The sequence below is a fragment of the Oncorhynchus masou genome, chromosome 13 (genome assembly GCF_036934945.1).
Source record: "Oncorhynchus masou masou isolate Uvic2021 chromosome 13, UVic_Omas_1.1, whole genome shotgun sequence".
NCBI classification, from domain to species: Eukaryota; Metazoa; Chordata; class Actinopteri; order Salmoniformes; family Salmonidae; genus Oncorhynchus; species Oncorhynchus masou.
This window is the reverse complement of record NC_088224.1, coordinates 16,459,289-16,480,557: the sequence shown is the minus strand read 5'-3', so window position 1 is coordinate 16,480,557 and position 21,269 is coordinate 16,459,289. Positions and strand designations below refer to the sequence as shown.

General features: G+C 40.9%; 2 protein-coding genes across 2 annotated transcripts; one reads left to right on the top strand and one right to left on the bottom strand.

The window, feature by feature from the left end:
- Positions 1-6,102: 6,102 nt before the first annotated feature.
- LOC135551800 (guanine nucleotide-binding protein G(T) subunit gamma-T1-like) lies at positions 6,103-18,468 on the bottom strand. The gene is made up of 3 exons (XM_064983024.1): positions 18,089-18,468; positions 6,753-6,854; positions 6,103-6,354 (listed from the first exon to the last, which is right to left on the bottom strand). Exons 2-3 carry the CDS (start codon positions 6,849-6,851, stop codon positions 6,226-6,228), a joined length of 228 nt encoding a protein of 75 aa, XP_064839096.1. The 5' UTR covers positions 6,852-6,854; positions 18,089-18,468; the 3' UTR covers positions 6,103-6,225.
- LOC135551799 (tissue factor pathway inhibitor 2-like) lies at positions 15,082-20,960 on the top strand. Its single transcript, XM_064983023.1, has 5 exons — positions 15,082-15,218; positions 15,458-15,628; positions 15,940-16,119; positions 19,444-19,617; positions 20,329-20,960. The coding sequence occupies exons 1-5, from the start codon at positions 15,143-15,145 to the stop codon at positions 20,442-20,444; spliced, it is 717 nt and encodes a 238-aa protein (XP_064839095.1). The 5' UTR covers positions 15,082-15,142; the 3' UTR covers positions 20,445-20,960.
- Positions 20,961-21,269: the final 309 nt, after the last annotated feature.

The window sequence follows — 21,269 nt, the reverse complement described above, 5'->3', positions numbered from 1 at the left end:
GGGGTGCAGTGCTGTTGACCGGGTAGGAGTAGCCAGGTGGAAAGCATGGCCAGCCGTAGAAAAATGCTTATTGAAATTCTCAATTATGGTGGATTTATCAGTGGTGACAGTGTTTCCTATCTTCAGTGCAGTGGGCAGCTGGGAGGAGGTGTTCTTATTCTCCATGGACTTTACAGTGTCCCAGAACGTTTTTGAGTTTGTCTTGCAGGAAGCAAATTTCTGCTTTAAAAAGCTACACTTTTCCTACACTTTCCCAGCATGCATTTTCTATGCTGTTGGCCTGTTTTACATTCAGCAATTAAAAGAGCAAGCCTGCTTCTTTTCCCAAATAAGCTATTAGTCCTAGTATAAAAAATTATTTAAATGTCCTGTCGCTTTTGTAACTTATAGCTTTTCCTGGGATTTCAAGAGAAGAGAAACAGCCTATTGCAGAGAGGCTTGCGTAGCCTATTGCTTGTTGCGCACGGGAACAGCTGGAAAAGAGGTGCTAGTGACGAGTAGCCGAAGTAAGAAGCTAAATAAAGGCTAGATATTCGGCGATTCATTAGCTAAATATTAGGGCTATAGGCTACCTGTCAAAGTGCAAGAAAAACAAGTAACCAGATTATGAAATGGCAGATCTGTAGTGCATTCCTCCAGGCTGCGCTCTGTGTTCCCCGGCCATGAAAAGCTCCACTATTGATTAAATCCAGTGGCGACCCATCATTCAGGGAAGGTGGGGCAGAGCCTGTTAACGCCCAACCTGTTTTGAGCTCCACATTTTTTGCAAAAATAATAATAAATAAATACAATGACAAAATTGGGCTTGCCTGTTTTGCATATTATTTTGGCATTAATGTGTCACATATCAGTTGTAAACAATGTAAAACAAAATGATGGTGGTAGGGCAAGCAAGCAGAAAATACGGAGTGTTGTGCCGTGATTGGCTCAGTGTTCTGCCACTCATGGGGAAACTATGTCACCGGGAAGTGTAAGGGGAGACCTCTAAATTTCTCGCCCTTTGGCTGCTGACATAGTGTTACATTAGAAGTGACCATCCAAGAAGGATCAAGGTCATTTGCCACAGATAAAATGACGTCAAATCACGTTATATTTATAGTAGCTTTGATTGGACTGATCATGTTAACATCATACTTTCAAAATGTTAGCTAGCAGTCATCATAATGAATCAGAAATTATAGATAAAACGTATCGGTGCTCATCGGCCATTGGACATAAACATTACACAACAAGTTGGAAATCACAAATTCAACAATGAGTGGTTTGGAAGGACGCGACCACAGCACAAGGTGAGTACAAAAATGTATTGTACGCTGCTGCATAAATGATGTGAAATGCCAGGGCAATATGCGTACTGTAGCTAAGAAAGTAATAACGTTACTACAGTAAGTGTATGTTGTGTAGTAAGCTGTTAGTAGCCCATGTGCCTCACGCTAATAATTTGGTCCCTTTTCACCTCTTAATTAGCCTATAGCCTGTTTTAGAGAAATGTCATCATCGAATATTGTAAGAGCTTTCATTGTCTCTTTATATGCCCCTGTTATTTATCCTATGGTTCTGACTTGGTGTACAGCGCGAATACTGTAGGAATGGCCCATGTTCTGAATTCTGCCACTGGACATTTCGAAAGTGCTGAACAAATAGTTAATCGAAATTACGGATTGCCTCTTGTCCACTCGTTGTTCCCTTATGTCATAGTTTGGTACATCAATTGTCAGTAGAAACCACATTTGTTTAAACAAGTCAGCCATATCAGCTATATTTTCTAAAAAGGCAGTAAATGAGGCTGAATTAACTGTTTAACTGGCAGACAAGGCTCCGCTGACAGCCAGAAGGCAAGCATCCAGGTGTCACCTCTTCACTGTTGACATTGAGACTGGTGTTTTGCAGGTACTATTTAATGAAGATGCCAGTTGAGGACTTGTGAGGCGTCTGTTTCTCAAACTAGACACTCTAATGTACTTGTCCTCTTGCTCAGTTGTGCACCGGGGCCTCCCACTCCTCTTTCTATTTTGGTTAGAGACAGTTTGCGCTGTTCTGTGAAGGGAGTAGTACACCGCGTTGTACCAGATCTACAGTTTCTTGGCAATTTCTCGCATGGAATAGCCTTCATTTTTCAGAACAAGAATAGACTGACGAGTTTCAGAAGAAAGTTCTTTGTTTCTGGCCATTTTGAGCATGTAATCGAACCCACAAATTGCTGATGCTCCAGATACTCAACTAGTCTAAAGAAGGCCAGTTTTATTGCTTCTTTAATCAGAACAACAGTTTTCAGCTGTGCTCACATAATTGCAAAAAGGATTTCTAATGATCAATTAGCCTTTTAAAATTATAAACTTGGATTAGCTAACACAACGTGCCATTGGTACACAGGAGTGATGGTTGCTGATAATGGGCCTCTGCACAACTATGTAGATATTCCATTAAAAATCAGCCGTTTGCAGCTACAATAGTCCTTTACAACATTAACAATGTCTACACTGTATTTCTGATTAATTTGATGTTATTTTAATTTAATGGACAAAAAAAGGTCCCCTTAAAAAAAAAGAAAGGGAAATTCTAAGTGACTCCAAACTTTTGAACAGTAAAACCTAGGTACGACCAAGGTTTTAGACTAGAACTTTCTTCTACCTCGGCTACAACACCATGTTTTTTTTATTTTATTTTTTTATTTTTTTAATCTTTATTTTACTAGGCAAGTCAGTTAAAAAGAAATTCTTATTTTCAATGACGGCCTAGGAAAAGTGGGTTAACTGCCTGTTCAGGGGCAGAACGACAGATTTGTACCTTGTCAGCTCGGGGATTTGAACTTGCAACCTTTTGGTTACTAGTCCAATGCTCTAACCACTAGGCTACCCATGTAATGAGTAATATATTATTGTTATCAAGTCAATACACAATTCTTGTCTAGGGCTGTAAACTGCAGTGATGTAGGCTAATTTGAATAACTGCTCATACCTCCTGTCGAAGAAACTGCATAGGCCTACAGCCTAGGCCTGATCATGCAACCATTTGGATCAATTTGGGTCTATTCTCAACAGTTTAGAAGGTCCAGAAAGGTACATTAGCAGGCTACTCAGATGGTGTACTTTGCCAGAATGTAGCACAGTGCTAAGATAGGCCTAATATATGAAAATATGGGCTTCTCCTTTCCAACTCCCCGCCTGCTAATACTGTAGCCTATTTTACATTCAGCAAGCAAGCACAAGCATTCATCTCTCCTCCAATAGTCTATTAGTAGGCTAAAGAAAATAAGTGTCCAACAAGCTTTTGCATTCTGTTTTTTCCTGGAACTCAACAAGATTGAAAATGAATAGCCGTGGCAGCGGAGAGGACAGGTGCGTAATACCATAACAGAACAATTAAGACAGACTGGCTCCAGATGTAGCCTATCCTATAGCCTAAGTTAGAATAATATGCATATCAGACCATAACTGATAAGCTCAATGTTAAGCTTAATACTGCAGTGAAAATATCTAGTCAATTTAAACAGAAAAATAAAAACAGGTTCCGGCTATCCGATGACAAAATCATAGGTAGCCTACACTATGTGCACTTCTGAGGTTTAGCTGAGTGCACTCCCTCCCAGTCCAAGTCCCGCGGGTATGCTGCTTGAAATGCTACCCTGTTGTTTCAGTTTTTTAGGGACAATAAATGTATTCTACCTAGGCTACAACAACATAATGTAATGGAGAATGTTAATGTTTTCAAGTTACTACAAAAATCTAGTCTAGGCTGTAAACTGTAGTGAATAGGCTATGTCATTTGAATAACCGCTCAAAAGTCTGGCGTTATAAATGCATATTCATTTAGAAATAATTGCATCTAACCTGCCATTTTGGGCAACCAATTGCATCAGATATGGGGGTTTTCTAGGCAGTTTAGTCTACAAGGTTCAGGCACATTAGCAGGACAGTAATATGATGTATTTTGTCATGATGTATTAGCTAACAGAAACATTATAATGCAGGGACTTCTAGTGACGAGCATGTGAATTATGATAATGCGCAAGCAGGGAAGAATTTGTATCCATAGTTTCCGCATTTGGCGGAAATGGGTGGAGGCAGCAAACAATGTACCATGTCAGCTGTGATTTACAACCTGATAGGAATATTTTTGGGACAACCAACACATGTATTGGTGAATTATATTACTCATGTATTGAACTGCATCCATCTATTCTGCCAACAATGCCTTACTGTACGTCATGGAATTTTTGGCCAATTTTTTTTATTTTTTATGGTTTTGTGGTATAAACTGGGAATTTTATATTTTTGACTGATATTATGATTGTTTGTTTCATATCTGCAAAGTAGTTAAAACACTGTCAGTTCTACTTTAATGATAGTCAGTCAGTCACAATTTACCCAAGATACATTATGGTTTTGATGCTCTTGAACACAGCTTATAACTCAAAACACCTGACATACCTGTAGCACTCCAGGACCAGGGATGCCTTCAATAAGCCTGATAAATATTCAAGTACAGGTTTATGAAGCAGATTCTTCTCAGGGATTAAACAACAGGCAAAAATCAGAGGTAGATTAATTTGACAAAATTCCAGTTATAAATGCATTGGGACAATTGTGTATGAATACGACATGTGCTTGATGTTTGGCAGGTTGAATGAATGACATTGAAATATTGATTGACAAAAAAATTCACTGTTGCTGATTGTGACAGAAACACGGAGATGTTTGTTTCAACCACGCAGCAAAATCTTTCAACCATAATGAGGGCTACAATTGTAGTGCAATATTTCATAAATAACATTAATATTTGGTTGTCTATAAGTGGTATATATAAATCAGATTCGTTTCATAACTACAATAACAAAGTACTGTATATATGTCAAATTCAGACAAACGTCACGTGAGTCAGTGGATGTTTGTTTTTTTCTCCCACAAGGCTGTATCCAACTAATACAGCTTTTTCTGTTTTTTTCAGGTTGTGGTGCTTGTAATATTGCGAAATATTGTCGTAGGATAGAACTGAAACTTTATTCAAATACGAATAGAAAAAAGAGTCGTTTGTGTCGAGTTAGCCTTTCTGCTAGTGAACTCTCACCTACTTTCATGGTGCTTAAAGTGCGATTATCATTTGCAAGTTAAACCACCAATAGTCACATCCACGAAAGCTATATTATTAACTTTGTGTGAAATTGAATCATGATTTTATTATTATGTGGTTCATTGTTGTAATGGTATGCTAACTAACTGGCTACCAGTCTTGCATTCCTTCAACGCAAAATGCTCTGGTGTGTAGAGTAAATGATCAGCCGTTATCTCTGAACCACTGGCCGTTTTGGGTTTAGATGACACATTTTCAGCCAGCTTCCTTGTACTGCTTAGCGAGGTTAATTTAGAGAAATGACGGCTTACTACCAAATTCAGTCGCTGAGCCATTTCTGTGTAAGTAACAGTTTAATGTTGTGTGTGCGTCAATGAGCTGCACATGCGCAACTGGTAGTGTCACAAGCAATTGCCACGTTCAAAACAATTGGGAACTCCGAAATCTCTGATTTCTGTGCGTTTTTTTTTCTAGAGATCCGTCTTTCCGACCTGAAGATCACTGACGTCATGTTGTGATTTCGTATTTCTTTCGAGTTCCCAGTTGTTTTCAACGCGGCATAAATGCAGTAGTAGGCCATGCCAGACAAAGTAGAAAGCTGTAGGCAAGAAAAGGGGGATTTCATGATGTTCAGGTGAGCTACCCATAACATACATGTTCCTTACCTTCATAACTACTTTTTCCCCCATTGATGGCACATTTGTCAATACCATCTTGTGTCTATAAGCCTGTAAAAGTACTCTGTCTTTTACACAACATTCGGGGTGACTTGTAGTTGTAAACAAGCTCATTTAATTACTGTGGTTTTGTCCAATAATGAGATAGATGGTGCACACTCAGACTATAGACAGTCTCATGGGAGACAAGCTCTTTACTGACAATATTAACCATCCAACAAACCTCTGACAATCATTCCAAAAACAACCCTTATTTCCTGCATCACTCCAAGGAGGGATCACAATCTAGAAGGATTCATTTACATGGTTTCACGAGATTTAGATTTATTTACATCTGTTTTTTTTTTTTACCATCGCCTCTTGGTTAGCTATTGCTGATCCAGCTATGTTTCCTAGGAAGGGGGCATGTCCTTGGGCACTAGAGAGGGTCTAATCAGTGAATGAAAATCTCCACTGTCTGTTCTGACTCCTGTCCTCTTCAGCAGACGACACATCCACCTTTCAACTCCTTGAATGGGTTCTTGTCTTCTGCGATGCCTTTGACCAGAGTGTCCTCTTCTACACCGGCCTGAACTGCCTCCATAAACTCAGTGCAGCACTTAGACGTCTGTCATACAAAAGAATGGTTAACATGTAACACACACAACTGTAATATCAAGAATGTATTTACATTTTAGTCATATGGAAGACGCTCTTATCCAGAGTGACTTACTGGAGCAATTATGGTTATATGCTTTGCTCAAGGGCACATGGACAGATTGGTTTGAATCCCCGAGCCAACTACGTGAACAGCGACTTTTCAGTTACTGTCTCCTGACCGCTAGGTTACCTGTCATTACAGTCTCTTTTGATGACCAATCCATTCCACTTTGGAACATTTCATGGCTTTTATCCATGTTTAAAATACAGTACAAATGTATTACTATCCCACTTATTATTATTATTACATAGATATTACTTTTACAATTGTAAAAATTATCAATCAAAGTAAGGTGTCAAATTTACCATCCATCTCTCAAGCTTGACTTCAATCTTCTTTTGGTCTCTTTCCATTTTAGCCTTATCCACGTCTGTCAACTCGTCCATATTTATCACCCCCGGCATTGTCTGTCAAAGAATAGAAATACATTGTTGCCAAAGGGAAGGTAAACATATTCTTAAAGAAGAGCCACACTCACAAAAACTATTTTAGAATACGTCTCGTAGAACTGTCACGTTCTGACCTTTATTTCCTTTGTTTTGTCATTTTTTAGTATGGTCAGGGAGTGAGTTAGGGTGGGCAGTCTATGTTTGTTTTTCTATGATTTGGGTATTTCTATGTTTCGGCCTAGTATGGTTCTCAATCAGAGGCAGGTGTCATTAGTTGTCTCTGATTGAGAATCATACTTTGGTAGCCTGGGTTTCACTGTGTGGTTGTGGGTGATTGTTCCTGTCTCTGTGTTTGCACCAGATAGGACTGTTTTGGGTTTTCACGGTTCTTGTTTTTGTTATTTTGTTCATGTGAAGTGTTTTATTAAACATTAATCAAAATAACAACGCTGTGCTTTGGTCCGCCTCTCCTTCAAGTCAAGAAAACCGTTACAGAATCATCCACCACAAAAGGACCAAGCGGCGTGGTAACGGGCTACAGCAACAGCGGCGCAAAGAGGAATGGACATGGGACAATGTATTGGATGGCAAGGGTTGCTACACATGGGAGGAGATCCTGGCGGGAAATGATCGCCTTCCATGGGAACAGGTGGAGGCAGCCGGAGAGAGGAGCCGGAGATATGAGGGAACACGGCTGGCAAGGAAGCCCGAGAGGCAGCCCCAAAAATTTCTTGGAGGGGGGCACACAGGAAGTATGGCGAAGCCAGGTAGGAGACCTGAGCCAACTTCCTGTGCTTACCGGAGGGCTAGAGAGACCGGGCAGGCACCGTGTTATGCTGTGGAGCGCACGGTGTCCCCAGTGCGGGTGCATAGCCCGGTGCGGTACATTCCAGCTCCGTGTATCGGCCGGGCTAGAGTGGGCATCGAGCCAAGTGCCATGAAGCCGATGCATCTTGAAGCCTACGCATCTTGTCTCCAGTGCGTCTCTTGGGCCGACTTACATGGCACCAGCCTTGCGCACGGTGTCCCCGGTTCGCCTGCACAGCCCAGTGCGGGCTATTCCACCTCGCCGCACTGGCAGGGCGACCGGGACCATTCAACCAGGTAAGGTTGGGCAGGCTCGCTGCTCAAGAGCTCCAGTGCCCCTGCACGGTCCGGTCTATCCGGTACCACCTCCACGCACCAGCTTTCCGGTGGCAGCCCCCCGCACCAGGCTGTCTCTCCGTCTCATCCTAACAGGTGCTCCCGCCTGTCCAGTGCTGCCGGAACCTTCCTCCTCTCCAGCTCTGCCGGAGTCTCCCGCCTCTCAGGCGCTGCTAGAGCCTTCCTCCCCTCCAGCGCAGCCTGAGTCTCTCACCTGTTCGGCGCTGCCAGAGCTACCGCCCCTCAGTCCAGAGGCGCTAGAGCCCCTCATTCTAGAGGCGCCAGTGCCTTCCTCTCCAGTGTTGCCGGAGCTTCCCGTCTGCCCAGCGCCATCTGAGCCACCCGTCTGCCCAGCGCCGCCAGTCTGCCCAGAGCCGCCAGTGCCGCCAGCCTGCCCGGGGCCGCCAGTGGCCGCCAGTGCCGCCAGTCAGCCAGGGGCCGCCAGTCAGCCAGGGGCCGCCAGTCAGCCAGGGGCCGCCGGGGCCGCCAGTCAGCCAGGGGCCGCCAGTCAGCCAGGAGCCGCCAGAGCCCCTCCCCCTCAGCCCAGAGCTTCCGCCCCTCTGTCCAGTGGGGTCATTGAGAAGGGTTGCCATGGTTAGAAAGCCACGGAGGCGGACAATTATGTGGACTAAGACGATGGTGAAGTGGGGTCCGCGTCCCACGCCAGAGTCGCCACCGCGGACAGACGCCCACCCAGACCTCCCCTATAGGTTAAGGTTTTGCGGCCGGAGTCCGCACCTTTGGGGTGGGGGGGGGGGGGGGGTACTGTCACGTTCTGACCTTGATTTAATTTGTTTTGTCATTATTTAGTATGGTCAGGGCGTGAGTTGGGGTGGGCAGTCTATGTTTGTTTTTCTATGATTTGGCTATTTCTATGTTTCGGCCTAGTATGGTTCTCAATCAGAGGCAAGTGTCATTAGTTGTCTCTGATTGAGAATCATACTTAGGTAGCCTGGGTTTCACTGTGTGGTTGTGGGTGATTGTTCCTGTCTCTGTGTTTGCACCAGACAGGACTGTTTTGGGTTTTCACGTTTCTTGTTTTTGTTAGTTTGTTCATGTGAAGTGCTTTATTAAACATGAATCAAAATAACCACGCTGCGCTTTGGTCCGCCTCTCCTTCAAGTCAAGAAAACCGTTACAAGAACCATGACAATCATTATTGTATGCATTAGGTTGCGTATCGTATTATTTTGTTGATTAGGATTGTGGATATTATTTTATTTTATAAAAAGTGCCCGCACTCAGATGATCCATTCCCTATGCTTGCTAGATTAATGAATGTAATAACATTAATTATCAAATATTTATATTCATTGGAAAAAATACAAGAAAAAAAATACTTACTGCGTTTTACGGGTAACTGTCTTCCACCTCTGAATACTGCCAGAGAAATCTCTCTCCTCTCCCTCAATCCGGGTTATAAAGTAATCTGCATAAACATCCTAATCTCTTAATCTGATTAAAACTATGCCCTTTAATCCAACACTGCAGCATCATAGTAGAGGCCATAGGGCCACTCTCCAGGTGTCTGCTATGAGTCTCTTTTTTTAAACCACATGGCTGTTGTGTTATATCTAAGAATTGCGATGAGAGTGGAAGAATATGAACAGTATGTGGATACCAACAATATTTTGCCTGTGATTCTCTTCACTGTTCCAATGCAGATATGGGTCAAGGGGAATGACACGGCAGTTCAGGTTAGCATGACAAGAAGGCTAATCTGTATTTACCCTCAACCTGTCATGTTGAAGGATACATAATCTTTACAAATATGACAATGACAGCAGTTCTCCAGGAAGTAAAGTACATGGGATGGATGAGCTTCAACTGAAATCATAGAGAGATATGGCAGCAGCTGCCTCCATGAGATGCGAAGGCTAGTAATCTAATTAACTATTAGTCTACATGTTCTATGCCTTTGGGATGAAGCAAGTTTACATGAGTTTTCAGTGCAGATAAAAAAGCATAGACTAAGGAAAGATACTACAACAGATGGATCCATTTTAGACATTTTATCAGATACTATTATCCTGAGCAATTTACAGGAGTGAGTTCATACATGTTGATACTGAGCCCTCATGGGAATCGAACCCACAACCCTGGCATTGTAAGTGCTACCAACTGAGCCACATGGAACCATCATGTGTAGAGATGTGTAGCCTATGGATCTTTTAGCCTACATTTTCTATGGCTTTTAGATGTAGCAAGGTTACATATCAGTGCAGAGGAAAATGCAGACAGAAAAAAATGTGTGGGAGTATGGAGCTTGCCAGCTTGTAGTCCTAATTTTTTTTTAAATTAATGGTGTGGAAAATGGGTTTTGGAGGTTAACACAGGCTTATGAGATCATATATGTTTTGTTCTATGTGTTAATATCAGTCAGTTAACATGACCTTTATGAATTATGAAGATTTTATGTGCATTATCTTTTTTAATGTTATTACATCAACTCGAATTGAATTAGTCGCATTCACATATAGCAGATGTTATTGCGGATGTAGCGAAGTGCTTGTGTTCCTAGTTCCAACAGTGCAGTAGTATCTAACAATTCACAACAATACAAACAAATCTAAAAGTGAAAGAATGGAATTAAGAAATATATAAATATTAGGATGAGAAATTTTGGCGACTACAGCCTCGAGTCTTCTTGGGTTTGACACTACAAGCTTGCACACCGGTACTTGGGGAGTTTCTCCCATTCTTCTCTGCAGATCCTTTCCATCTCTGTAAGGTTAGATGGGGAGAGTTGCTGCACAGCTATTTTCAGGTCTCTCCAATAGAGGTCAACCGATTAGGATTTTTCAGATACCGATTATTGGAGGACCAAAAATAGCCGATACATTTGTAATAATGACAATTACAACAATACTGAATGAACACTTTTTTAAAAACTTAATATAATACATAAATAAAATCAATTTAGTCTCCAATAAATAATGAAACATGTTCAATTTGGTTTAAATAATGCAAAAACACAGTGTTGGAGAAGAAAGTGAAAGTGCAATATGTGCCATGTAAAAAAGCTAACGTTGAAGTTCCTTGCTCAGAACATGAGAACATATGAAAGCTGGTGGTTCCTTTTAACATGAGTCTTCAATATTCCCAGTTAAGAAGTTGTAGGTTGTAGTCATTATAGGAATTATAGGACTATTTCTCTCTTTACCATTTGTATTTAATTTACCTTTGACTATTGAATGTTCTTATAGGCACTATAGTATTGCCAACCTAATCTCGGGAGTTGATAGGCTTGAAGTCATAAACAGGGCAGTGCTTCAAGCATTGCGGAGAGCTGCTGGCAAACGCAGGAAAGTGCTGTTTGAATGAATGCTTACGAGCCTGCTGCTGCCTACCACCGCTTAGTCAGACTGCTCTATCAAATATCAAATCATAGACTTAATTATAATATAATAACACACAGAAATACAAGTCTTGGGTCATTAATATGGTCAAATCCGGAACCTATAATTTCGAAACAAAACGTTGAGTGAAATACAGAACCGGTCTGTATTTTATCAAACGGGTGGCATCCGAAGTCTAAATATTACTGTTACATTGCACAACCTTCAATGTTATGTCATAATTACGTAAAATTCTGGCAAATTAATTACGGTCTTTGTTAGGAAGAAATGGTCTTCACACAGTTCGCAACGAGACAGGTGTCCCAAACTGCTGCATATACCCTGACTCTGCTTGCACAAAACGCAAGAGAAGTGACACAATTTCCCTAGTTAATACTGCCTGCTAACATAAACTTCTTTTAACTAAATATGCAGGTTTAAGAAAATATACTTGTGTATTGAATTTAATAAGAAAGGCATTGATGTTTATGGTTTGGTAAGTTGGTGCAACGACAGTGCTTTTTTCGCGGATGTGCTTTGTTAAATCATCACCCGTTTGGCAAAGTAGGCTGTGATTCGATGATAAATTAACAGGCACCACAATGATTATATGCAACGAAGGACAAGCTAGTTAAACTAGTAATATCATAAACCATGTGTAGTTAACTAGTGATTATATTAAGATTCATTGTTTTTTATAAGATACTTTTAATGCTAGCTAGCAACTTACCTTGGTTCCTTGCTGCACTCGTGTAACAAGAGTGGCTTCTGTCTACCATGCAGTCTCCTTGTGGAGTTTTTTATTTATTTTATTTCACCTTTATTTAACCAGGTAGGCTAGTTTAGAACAAGTTCTCATTTACAACTGCAACCTGGCCAAGATAAAGCATAGCAGTGTGAACAGACAGCAACACAGAGTTACACATGGAGTAAACAATAAACAAGTCAATAAACAGTATGAAAAATTAAATAATTTAACAAAAGAGTCTATATACATTAGTGCAATGTAATCGGCCATAATAAGTGTCCAAAAATGTCGATTACCGATTGTTATGAAACTTGAAATCGACCCTAATTTATCGGCCATGCCAATTAATAAGGTCGACCTCTACTCTCTAGAGACATTCGATCGGGTTCAAGTCCGGGCTCTGGCTGGGCCACTCAAGGACATTCAAAGACTTGTCCCGAAGCCACTCCTGCATTGTCTTGGCTGTGTGCTTAGGGTCGTTGTGGTGTTGAAAGGTGAACCTTCGCCCCAGTCTGAGGTCCTAAGCGCTCTGGAGAAGGTTTTCATCAATGATCTCTGTATTTTGCTACCTTCATCTATCCCTCGATCCTGACTAGTCTCCAAGTCCCTGCCGCTAAAAAACATCGTCACAGAATGATGACACCACCGCCATGCTTCACCATAGGGATGGTGCCATGTCCTCCAGATATGACGCTTGGAATTCAGGCAAGGTGATCAATTTTGGTTTCATCAGACCAGAGAATCTTGTTTCTCATGGTCTGAGAGTCCTTTAAGTGCCTTTTGGCAAACTCCACGCAGGCTGTCATGTGCCTTTTGCTGTAGAGTGGCTTCTGTCTGGCCACTCTACCATAAAGGCCTGATTGGTGGAATGCTGCAGAGATGGTTGTCCTTCTGAAAGGTTCTCCCATTTCCACAGAGGCACACTGGAGCTCTGTCAAAGTGACCACCAGGTTCTTGGTCACCTCCCTGACCAAGGCCCTTCTCCCTAGGTTGCTCAGTTTGGCCTGGGCGGCCAGCTTTAGTAAGAGTCTTGGTGGTTCCAAACTTCTTCCATTTAAGAATGATGGAAGCCACTGTGATCTTGTGGACCTTCAATGGTGCCTTGACACAATCCTGCCTCGGAGCTCTGCGGACAATTCCTTCGACCTTATGGTTTGGTCTTTGCTCTGACGTGCACTATCAACTGTGGGACCTTATATAGACAGGGGTGGGCCTTTGCAAATCATGTCCAATCAATTTCATTTACCACAGGTGGACTCCAATCAAGTTATAGAAAAATCTCAAGGATGATCAATGGAAATAGGATGCATCTGAGCTCAAATTCGAGTCTCATAGCAAAGGATCTGAATACTTATGTAAATAAGCACATTTTTCTTCATTTTTAATACATTTTCAAAAATGTTTAAAAGATACTGTTTTTGCTTTGTCATTATGGGATATAGTTATCTACTTATGTAATTGATATTTATTAGGAAATAGGCCTTTCTTCTTTGACCAAGACTCTTATTCAATATTCTATCAAATACAGGTCAGGTACAGATGTAGGATCTTAACTTAAGACAGTTTGCTACAGCAGAAAAAGAATACTGCAGCAACAATGTATTTGAATTATTATGTGGATTACAGTGAAGGCTGCTGAGGGGAGGCAAGCTCATAATAATGGCTGAAATGGAGTCAATGGAATGTTATCAACCACATGGAAACCACATCTTTGACGTGTTTGATACCATTCCATTTACTCCATTCCAGCCATTATTATGAGCCGTCCTCCCCCTCAGCAGCCTCCACTGGTGGATTATAATTCATGGACATTTAGTAGGGGTCTATCAAAGGACAACATCTCAATGAGGGGGAGAGTGTTGTTGTTTTTATGCATCCAGGGAACCAGTTGTCAGTTAGGACAGAAATAGGACACATTATAAAGCAGCTCATATTACATTTTCTCACTCCACTCTCCTTGTTGAAAGCTAAGTAGCCTTACACAAGCCTTGGCATGTGCGAGCCGGAACGGCTCATAGCGTTGAGGCAGCTTGAGAGGAATTGGGCCATATTTGTACAGTCTTCCGATCTCAGGGGGGACACTAACTACAAGGCCACTGAGTTGGTCCTTTTAGAGTTCCCACCGGTTTACATTTCTACTGATGTAAAGAGAAAAGCTAATAAAGTTCACCAAGGCAGATCCTGCATGGATGTCCAGAGTTGTGATATTTATTTATTTATTGGGAAACATCCAGATGTGATGGGGACTATGACACAATAAAGAATGACATAAGCTCAATGTGTTAATGTTTTATACTGTATCACTTCCTTAGAGACAATTCAATATTTTGTAGTGAGTATGTGGACGATTCACACACATACTGTAAATCAATTTCATTCATCTGAATTAGATTTAGGCCTTAAACATGAACCGAATAGAATGTTAAAACCTGCAGCCCACATTAATAAATAAACTCTCAAATTCTAGATCTAATCATTTGTTATAATTAATTACTGGAAACCACTTTGCAAAGTGAGTGGTGCAGCGGTCTAAGGCACTGCATCTCAGTGCAAGAGGCGTCACTATAGTCCCTGGTTCGAATCCAGGGCAGCGCACAATTGGTTTGGCCGGGGTAGGCCGTCATTGTAAATAAGAATTAGTTCTTAACTGACTTGACAAGTTAAATAAAGTAGAAGAAAAACAGTAATTAACATTGTCATATGTTATGACACATATGGTCATAAATCTGTTAACAAATCCTTCTTCTCATGATACTCCCATAATAGTTTCATTCCCAGACGAGCCTACAATTATCGTAGTCTCTTTCCACATCAATGTTTGGACCGTATCTATTGCGCGCGATGAAGGACGTTTGACATATTGCGTTATTAGTTCAACAGTGTATGAATGTGACGTTGTCTATGATGCAGATCAAAACATTAATCAGGTCGTTCCTACTTCGGGTTTGTATGGAAATTAGCCATTTTAGCCCGCCCCTCGAGCCGCTTGGGAAAGCGTTTGTAAGAGTATAAATGGCTGTACTGATGGTGCGAAAAGTTAAGAGTTAGGAGAATTGAACTTGGGAAAATCTACAACAATGGAGCACAGTTCATTGATTTTTCTGATCCTTTCATGCTCTCTTTGTTACGTTTTTGCATTTTCACCGAAACAAGGTAAAGAAAAATGATTTTATGTATTTTTAATACCGTAACTGGTAATAGCTACATTAATATTCTATTCGTTTTTCTCGACGCCAAAATACTTTGCAATCATAATCAATCGATGGGCGTTGGCTCATGACTTTTCAGTAGTGATAAAGTTGTTGTCGACATGAATCTGTACTTCAGAGATTCCTTGACCTAATTTTGCAGCCAGCAATAGTGTTGATGTTGTGTATTTCTGCTCATTTCAGAGGTGTGTCTACTTCAAGTAGATGAGGGACCTTGCAGAGGAGATATCCAACGTTACTACTACAATACTATCACTCAACAATGCGAAGAGTTTGTCTATGGAGGGTGCCAAGGGAATGCAAACAACTTCATGAGTTTCCTGGCATGTCAGAAAGCATGTTTTAGAATACCAAGTACGTTTTTATTTGTTTATACAAGTCTGTTTTTGTGTGGTATTCTCAGTAGTTTTTTTTTGCATTTAAATATTCATCAAGTTCAGTTTTATTTTTTTATTTAAACTATAAGCCATTTATTTTATGTCATCAAAACAATTCTAAGTCATGAATTGTATGAACATATAGCCAACAGCACTTTTGAAAAGTTTTGTGGTTTTGAAATGGAAATCCAAACCAATTCAGGATAAAAGACGATACAATGTGACCCATTTAATTTTTCAATAGTTCCTATAAGAATGTGTTTCTTTTCACCTTCTCCACCCCACCAGAGATCCCCCAGATCTGCAGGTTCCAGAAAGAGGTGGGTCCCTGTCGGGCCAATTTCTTGAGCTACTTCTTCAACATGACCACCATGCAGTGTGAGCAGTTCGTCTACGGAGGCTGCCAGGGCAACGAGAACCGCTTTCAGGACCAGTTGTCTTGCATGGAGTACTGCAGACCACACAAAAGTATGTGGACAATAGTCAAGGTCAACAGTCTGACTGTTTTCGATTAGCCATGAAGCACAATAGGGAAAACATTTCTACATCCAGTGTTGAGCATGGGCTTATAGGGCGGTGCACAATTGGCCCAGCATCGTCGGGGTTTGGCCAGAGTAGGTCATCATTGCAAATAAGAATTGTTTGTAACTTACTTGCCTAGTTAAATTATGGTAGATTTTTTTAAATGACAAAATAGATCCATATTCTACTTTTCATGAGACTCCACTGTGTTCACTCTATTGTGTTATTAACGTTGTATTACTTTGGAATGATGTAGAAACAAGATTAGAGGAAGCTTTTTCATGACATTTGGCAATTTGATTGCAAACAGCCACATCCTCATCAAAATTCTGGCCATGATGGCATGCAATAGTTGATGAGTAATCAGGAAATGTGGACCAACCCAGACACTCTAACGGTCACCTCTATCAATACCACAGGAGGTTGGTTGCACCTTAATTGGGGAGGACGGGCTCGTGTTAATGGCTGGAGTGGAATAGGTGGAATGGTTCCCAATATATTGAACACATGTGTTTGATGCCATTCCATTTGCTCCATTCCAGCCATAATTATGAGATGTCCTCCCCTCAGCAGCCTCCACGGATCAATACTAGAGGTCGATCGATTATGATTTTTCAATACCGATACCGATTATTGGAGGACCAAAAAAAGCCGATTCCGATTAATTGGCCGATTTAATTTTTATTTTATTTTATTTGTAATAATGACAATTACAACAATACTGAATGAACACTTATTTTAACTTAATATAATACATCAATAAAATCAATTTAGCCTCAAATAAATGATGAAACATGTTAAATTTGGTTTAAATAATGCAAAAACAAAGTGTTGGAGAAGAAAGTAAAAGTGCAATATGTGCTATGTAAGAAAGCTAATCTTTAAGTTCCTTGGTCAGAACATGAGAACATATGAAAGCTGGTGGTTCATTTTAACATGAGTATTCAATATTCCCAGGTAAGAAGTTGTAGGTTGTAGTTATTATAGGAATTATAGGACTATTTCTCTCTATACAATTTGTATTTAATTTACCTTTGACTATTGCATGTTCTTATAGGCACTCTAGTATTGCCAGTGTAACAGTTTTGCTTCTGTCCCTCTTCTCGCTCCTCCCTGGGCTCGAACCAGGAACATAACGACAACAGCCACCCTCGAAGCAGGGTCACCCATGCAGAGCAAGGGGAACAACCACTCCAAGTCTCAGAGCGAGTGAAGTTTGAAACGCTATTAGCGCGCACACTTGATAGGCTTGAAGTCATAAACAGCGCAATGCTTGATGCACAACGAAGAGCTGCTGGCAAAACACACGAAAGTTCTGTTTGAATGAATGCTTACGAGCCTGCTGCTGCTCAGTCAGACTTAGTTATAACATAATAACACACAGAAATACAAGCCTTAGGTCATTAATATGGTCGATTCCGGAAACTATCATCTCGAAAACAAAACGTTTATTCTTTCAGTGAAATACGGAACCGTTCCGTATTTTATCTAAGAGGTGGCATCCATTAGTCTAAATGTTCCTGTTACATTGCACAACCTTCAATGTTATGTCATAATTACGTATAATTCTGGCAAATTAGGCGGCCCAAACTGTTGCATGTACACTGACTCTGCGTGCAATGAACCCTAGAGAAGTGACACAATTTCACCTGGTTAATATTGCCTGCTAACCTGGATTTCTTTTAGCTAAATATGCTAGTTTAAAAATATATACTTCTGTGTATTGATTTTAAGAAAGGCATTGATGTTCATGGTTAGGTAAACATTGGAGCAATGATACGCACCGCATCGATTATATGCAATGCAGGACACGCTAGATAAACTAGTTGTATCATCAACAATTTGAAGTTAACTAGTGAATGTGATTGATTGATTGTTTTTTATAAGATAAGTTTAATGCTAGCTAGCAACTTACCTTGGCTTACTGCATTCGCGTATGAGGCAGGCTCCTCGTGAGGCAGGTGGTTAGAGCGTTGGACTAGTTAACTGTAAGGTTGCAAGATCAAATCTCCTGAGCTGTTAAGGTGAAAATCTGTCGTTCTGCCCCTGAACGAGGCAGTTAACCCACAATTCCTAGGCTGTCATTGAAAATAGGAATGTGTTCTTAACTGACTTGCCTAGTTAAATAAAGGTGTAAGATTTTTTTTTTAAATCGGCCAAATCGGTGTCCAAAAATACAGATTTCCGATTGTTATGAAAACTTGAAATTGGCTCTAATTAATCAGCCATTCCAATGAATCGGTCGACCTCTAATCAATACTATACTCAAACGAGATAGAAGGATCAGTACCAGCCTCCAAAGTGGCGCAGCAATCTAAGGCACTACAGCCTGGGATTTGATCCCAGGTTCGATTCCAGGTTCATCGCGCTCTAGCAACTCCTTGTGGTGGGCCGGGCACCAGCAGGCTGACTTCGGTCGTCAGTTGAACAGTGTTTCCTCCGACACATTGGTGCGGCTGGCTTACATGTTAAGTGTTAAGAAGCGAGGTTGGGCGGGTCATGTTTCGGAGGACGCATGACTCGACCTTCGCCTCTCCCGAACCCGTTGGGGAGTTCCAGTGATGAGACGAGATTGTGATTGGATATCACGAAATTGGGGAGAAAAAGGGGATACAAAACAAAAAAAACAAAGAAGGACCAGTACAAAAAGGACCAATCCTGACACTCTAACAGTCACTTCTATCAATACTATACTCAAGAGTCACACAGTATCCGAGTGCCTTAATTCTCTCAGGCATTGTCCTGAAATTATTCCATACAATTCTCTCAGTTGTGCGTCTGTTTATGTTCAGAAGCCGGGGATGAGCCTCTCGGTCGAAAATGAGACAAAGCAAGCTGAAGAGTAGCCTACGCTCTGCCTATTGTCCTGTTTTTCTATAACAATATTATTCTGAAATGATTCCATCCAGTATCCTCTTTCAATTTTATATCTACTTACGTTATTAAGAAACTAGAGATGTAGCCTGGTTACCCATCTCTTTAGCTGTTCAACTCCTGGCCACTCCTTGTCATGTTTGGCATGAGAGTTCCATAAGGAGTTGGCGACAGATCAGAAACAGGCTGGCACCCAGGCTAGGTTACATTACCAAACAGGCTGGCACCCAGGCTAGGTTACATTCCAGGCTGGCACCCAGGCTCGATTACATTACCAAACAGACTGGCACCCAGGCTAGGTTACAGACTACCAGAGATGAGTTTCTTGGTTAATGTTAGCTGAAGAGTAGCCTACTCTCTCCCAGAGTTCTTATAGTTGTTTTATGTACTTGACAGCTACTCCTGTGCTCTGCCTGGATCCCCTGGATAAAGAAGGATGTGCTGCATCTATACCGCGCTACTACTACAACTCAGCCTCCAGGATGTGTGAGCAGTTCATCTATTCAGGTTGTGGAGGAAGTAGCAACAACTTTATATCTAGACAAAGCTGCATGGACATCTGTGCTAAAGGTATGATAATGGTCATCACACACACACACACACACACACACACACACACACACACACACACACACACACACACACACACACACACACACACACACACACACACACACACACACACACACACACACACACACACACACACACACACACAGACACAGTGTTCTCTGTTTATCTGAAGATATAACTGGGGGGAAGGGAGGGGGTGTTTTTGAATAAAATGACCAATAGACTTATTACATCTGCCAGCTCAACAACCATTTGCATGTTCCCCATAATTGCAGTAATGGCTACAGGCCTTTTCGTTAGCGCCAGCTCGTGTCCGAGTAACAGGTTGTGTTTGAGGTCATTATGTGACTGGAAGACTGGCTAACTTTGGATCACATTTGAAGTAACATGCTTTTTGACTTTGTCCTTTTCTAACTGGGGATTAAGCGCGGCCAGCTTTCAATGAAGTACAGTGCCCAAAAACAGCTGAATTACATCTCAATCTCTCAATATTGGCCACATTAATTGGATATTTGAGTAAAATAAAAGTGTATTATAACTGACAGTTATGTGTGGTTTAGGTTAATCTGCACATAGTTTTCAATAGTTTTAGATGGTTTTAGCAGAGCTGAGGGTCTCCCTGCCCACCAGCATGCAAACGGAACGTTCTGCACCTTACTGGGATGTAATAATGACCTGTATGATGATATGTCATTTTCTTTGTTTCAGCTGGGAAACCATGGATAAGCAGAAAAACAGGCAGAAGAGCAGGCATGATGAGAACAACTTCCAAAAACCGTATTAGAATAAAGCCTAATAACAATATTAAATGGTCAACAATTTGATTCAGTGATTTTATTCAAAGGGGCACATGAATTGACTATAATTGAACTAACATTGACATGTTGAATTGTATTTTTTTTACTGCACCATAATTGACTTGCTACTTGCACTGCCTTGTCTGTAATGGTTCATTGTGATGCATAGTTGAAAATAGCAAACCAATCAATCAAATGTGAATCGACCTACACCAGCAGTATTTTTGTACGTTTCTCAAGACAGTTTGTATTGTTGTATACATTTACCATGGCAACTATCATACAATATAAGAAATATATTTTTGTAGAATTTGTTTAATGTATTTTAGATTTTTTTTTAAATACTTTAACAGTTTACTGTTTTCCACCATTTATGATGAAGTTATACTGAGGCACTGTTTAAATTGTTAAGCAATATTAGCAAAATAATTTATGTATTGTTTTGTGTTTTCAACATAGTACATTTTAACAAAAACCTTTGCTTAACTTTATATTAAGTTTTCACACCGTGACATAATGGATATAATAAAATAACTCAAGACATTTTTGTCTGTACACGACTCAGTTGCTTTTCTCCCATTTGTCCTGAAATTCCACTTTGCCTCTAAATATAATCCTGTTACTAAACAGGAATAAGAACTGAATGTGTGTCCTCTTTTTTTTCATGTATGCTTGCATTGTCACCATGCCCCTTCTCATCCAAGAGCTTGATACCTGTTTCTTTCCCTATCCCACTTCCTTTCCACCCTAACTCTTTAACTTTCTCTTATCTTGCTTTGACTGGGTTACTTTCAGCCCCTTCAGAACAGCCAGACTCGAGGAGGGTAGTAACCATTACATTTTACATACGCT

What these genes read in the sequence shown, in the direction of transcription:
- LOC135551799 (XM_064983023.1), top strand. Translation starts at nt 15,143, where the DNA reads ATGGAGCACAGTTCATTGATTTTTCTGATCCTTTCATGCTCTCTTTGT. An exon ending in TGCATTTTCACCGAAACAAG is followed by an intron (nt 15,219 to 15,457) that starts GTAAAGAAAAAT and finishes TGCTCATTTCAG; the next exon opens with AGGTGTGTCTACTTCAAGTA. An exon ending in GTACTGCAGACCACACAAAA is followed by an intron (nt 16,120 to 19,443) that starts GTATGTGGACAA and finishes TGTACTTGACAG; the next exon opens with CTACTCCTGTGCTCTGCCTG.
- LOC135551800 (XM_064983024.1), bottom strand. Translation starts at nt 6,851, where the DNA reads ATGCCGGGGGTGATAAATATGGACGAGTTGACAGACGTGGATAAGGCT. An exon ending in TCAAGCTTGAGAGATGGATG is followed by an intron (nt 6,355 to 6,752) that starts GTAAATTTGACA and finishes TTTGTATGACAG; the next exon opens with ACGTCTAAGTGCTGCACTGA.